The 4,177-nt window shown below is 32.9% G+C and overlaps 1 protein-coding gene across 1 annotated transcript; it reads left to right on the forward strand.

The window, feature by feature from the left end:
* Positions 1–536: 536 nt before the first annotated feature.
* On the forward strand, positions 537–3,950 carry LOC110654530 (tropinone reductase homolog At5g06060). The gene is made up of 6 exons (XM_021810553.2): positions 537–682; positions 887–1,089; positions 1,186–1,393; positions 2,442–2,658; positions 2,769–2,875; positions 3,534–3,950. The coding sequence occupies exons 2-6, from the start codon at positions 1,001–1,003 to the stop codon at positions 3,756–3,758; spliced, it is 846 nt and encodes a 281-aa protein (XP_021666245.2). The 5' UTR covers positions 537–682; positions 887–1,000; the 3' UTR covers positions 3,759–3,950.
* The last annotated feature ends 227 nt before the right edge of the window (positions 3,951–4,177 follow it).

Below are 4,177 nucleotides of genomic sequence, written 5' to 3' on the forward strand. Positions count from 1 at the left end.
ATATTATTTTCTAAATTTAAATTTTTCTCAAATTCAATTATATATTTTATTTGAATAATTTGAATAGGGTTTGATCAGATTGTATACTAAAATTTATTTAATTATAAGTGAGATTCATAATTATGAGTTGAATATAATTTATATCTAAATTATTATCTTCATATGTACCATTAAACAAAGTAAATGACTAAATTAATCAAGGGCAAATAGTATTGCCCTATATTAGCGAGTAATTTTTATCTACACTCGAATGTATATATTCAGTTAATTATTGATTCTCATTTTAATTTAAATTATAATAGGTCCATATAAAAACAAATGAATACAAGTTTCTATTGACAAACTCACTCTCATGTTAATATGAATCCTAAATAATAAGCAAGGGAGTCACTTTTTTATAAGAAGATTAATCAAGAAGGTTTATGTAAATCCTTTCTAATAATTTTTCAATGAGATAGGACAAGTTTATAAAATAATGCAAATTTAATTATTTGAAAAATTAATTAGTAGACAAGTTCAAGCACATAATACTAATTCTATCATATGCAATCTTAATTTTCTGATTTCAAACTAGCATATTTGCAAAATCCAGATTTTCTTGGTCATTGAAATTATCAAGATTGATAAAGATTTTTGTTTTCAAGTTTGACCTAATCTGATTTAATTGAAATTTGCTCTTAAGGTAAGTCAAATTTGGGATTAATATTCATACAAGGCCCACTGGCCTGACAAATTGAGCAGGTTTTTTATTTATTTATTTTTGGCCATGCTTATGAATTTAGGATGAGGTTTTGGCTCCAACAGACAAGTAACCTAGTTATGGGTTTGTGATTTGTGATTATCTGGATCCAAAGTTGGATCTTTGACCTTAGATTAAATTTGACAGATTCACTTCATCTGGATATTTGAAAAGTTTCCAACTTTCACAAGATTAGGCCTTGGTCTCCATCGTCATCGTCATCGTCATCGTCATCTTCTCTGCAACGCACAGGACAGAATCATGGCAAAGGCAGAGAGCAGTTTCAAGGAGCCAAGATGGTCTCTTCAGGGAATGACAGCTCTTGTCAGTGGTGGCACTCGGGGAATTGGGTATCTATCGTTCTATCTCTCTTCTTCTGAGGACAATATATAAATAAATATGGTGAAATCACTGCTTCTTTAATCTCTGATTGTGGGGTTTTATAGGAATGCAACGGTGGAGGAGCTTGCTGGGCTAGGAGCTAGAGTTCACACATGTTCAAGAAATGAAGCAGAGCTGAATAAGTGTTTAAAAGAATGGGAAGCCAAGGGTTTTGTGGTCACTGGGTCAGTTTGTGATGTGACATCTGGAGCCCAGAGAGAGAAGCTAATGGAGCAAGTGGGTTCTGTTTTTAATGGCAGTCTCAACATTCTTGTGAGTAATCCAGTGATGAGTAATCCAGTGACAGCCTCAGCTATTGGATAATATCAGTATCTGTACATCTCATGATTTTGTGTGTTTCCTTTGCAATGATTTGTTGCTCTGCTTATTGTTTTCTGCAGCCTTAATTGCAATACTTGCACACATATGTGTGAACTAACTTATGCTATAGCAAATGACATTGTGTATACTGGTTTTTTAGGTATAATCTCCTGGTTCCGGTTTAAAATTGGGTTTTGTTCTTGAATTGATTTGTTTTGGAGGGTTTTGATCCAGATTGTCAAAAGCTGGACTCAGCCCACTAATGGTATTAGGTCTTCAAATTGAATAATAAAATTGTTCTATATTGTGAAATGGCTGTGCAGGTATTTTTCAAGTTATTTATATTAGATTTTCATGATGAAATCAAAGGGCAAGAATTTTTTACCCTTCTGCTTACCCAGTGGATTGAAATTATATCAAAAACAATTTTCATTAATTAAAACTATTCCAATCTTTTTTAATATACTTCTAATTTTCATTGTCCCAGGTTCCATTCTTATGGGGAACATAAATTGAGAATTCTAAGATGATTATTTATTGTACTTATGTGTACTCCACCAGTACAGATTAGCCACAATTCACTTGCTTGAATCATTACTCTACAGTTTAAACTAACCAGGAAGTTATTCTCAAGAGCTCAAGGAGAAAGGGGAAAAACTTTACTAGACTGTTATGATCATTTTGCATGGCTTCAAAGAATGGTTTCTTGTGTTGTAATAAATGAATGATGTTTAAGCCCATAATTTTGTCACAATGCAACAATATTCTTGGCATTTGTTATGTCAGTAATTGTTCAATTTTGGCTTTCCAATGAAGGCAATTGATCACATATCATTCCTCTGTGTGTGTTTGTGTTCTTTAGATGTAATCTTGAATGTCTCTAGAATTTCTTAAGGAGTAGATAATGTTTATGTGCTTATATGGATGATCATCACTCAAAGAATGTTAGTCTTTTCTATAGATATCAGAGATTTTAATGTACTTGATCTCTTACATTCAGGTAAACAATGTTGGCACAAATATCAGGAAGCCAACTATTGAGTACTCTGCTGAAGAATTTTCAAAACTCATGACAACTAACTTTGAATCTGCATACCATCTGTGCCAACTTGCACATCCTCTTCTAAAAGCATCAGGAGCAGGAAGCATTGTATTCATTTCATCTGTTGCAGGTCTTGCGCACATAGGTAGTGGATCGATTTATGGTTCAACTAAAGGTGAGTTACTGTTCTAAACTAGTATATTTTATTGCCCGAGTATGAGTAAAAAATTTGATGGGTGTCATTAATCAACTGACAAAAACGTATATCCATTTGGCTGTTCACAGGTGCAATTAATCAACTAACGAAAAACTTGGCTTGTGAGTGGGCAAAAGACAATATCAGGACAAATTGTGTTGCACCCTGGTATATCAGAACCTCGCTTGTGGAAAATGTACTATTCTCTATCCTGCTCATAGAACATTCTTTTATGTCTGGCAAATAATCATCCCTTTCAAAATATTAGCAAATTGCCATTCTCATTTAAGAGTAAAGGTATTATTTCTTTAAAGTGGCCAAACCTTAATTCTACAGTTAGTTGAATCAGTTATTCATCCTAGTTGGGATTTGCTCTTAGAACTGTTTAGACATAGAAAACCTATAAGCATCAAGTGGATTTCTGGTTGCATCTCGGGGGTCATTTTTACATGAGGTGTATTAAACCATAAAAGATGTGTGTTTACATGCATTATAAGCATGATTATGATATTGCTTATTGTTCTGAAAGCTTTCTTTGGCCATGACCCTAAAACAGTTCAATAAATTGCGATTATACTGCTGTCCTCTGTTTATTGACATGTATCCTTGAAAGTTTTTGTTTCCAAGATCTCCATAAATCCATTAATCTTGACTATAATATTATTCCGATTAACTAGTGAGCTTCAAACCGGGCACTTCCTTCAACAAAAATTCTGTGTGTATATAAGAGTGGATTATTAGACTTGGAGAGTTGTAGTCTCTCAAACACTGCATTTTGGAACTGAGAAGAAATTGGTATAAAATTCATCAATGGTACATATAACAGCTTCTCTTCTGACCATGTGTCCTTACAGTTGCTTGGTAACAAAGAGTTCTTGGATAAAATAATCTCTCGAACTCCACTTCAACGTGTCGGAGAACCGAAAGAAGTGTCATCCCTTGTTGCATTCCTTTGCCTACCTGCTGCTTCATACATTACTGGACAGGTTATTTCTGTTGATGGAGGAACGACTGTGAATGCATTTGATTCTGGCATGAGACTAGATTTAGCAAGCCATCCCTTTTCTCCCCTTCATTGAAAGTGCACATTTGTCCAACATCTTGAATTGTTCCTGCTTCATGACATATTATTTATTTTGTGAACATAGTCTTTATATTTTGTTCTGAGGATATAGTATTTATGTTTGAGAAGCTCTTTGCCTTCAGCTGGTTTCTGAAAGTGTCTAGCAAACTTTCTTTAAAATTAAAATTTTTAGAAGTTTGTTCCTGAACTACCTGTTTGGAATCTTGAATTTTACAATAATTCAATTCAATTAATTTCTTTTGTTAATTCTTATATTAGGAATGAATAGAATTCAACTAAAAGTTATTTTCAAACAAATAGAAATGAAGCATATGATTGCATAAGGATTCAACTAAATTTTTTTTCTTATAAATGAAGTCATGAAATATCCTCTGATTTTCTTTTCTAAAAAAATGCTTTTATTTAAAAAAAAAA

The sequence above is a fragment of the Hevea brasiliensis genome, chromosome 14 (genome assembly GCF_030052815.1).
Source record: "Hevea brasiliensis isolate MT/VB/25A 57/8 chromosome 14, ASM3005281v1, whole genome shotgun sequence".
Classification (NCBI taxonomy): Eukaryota; Viridiplantae; Streptophyta; class Magnoliopsida; order Malpighiales; family Euphorbiaceae; genus Hevea; species Hevea brasiliensis.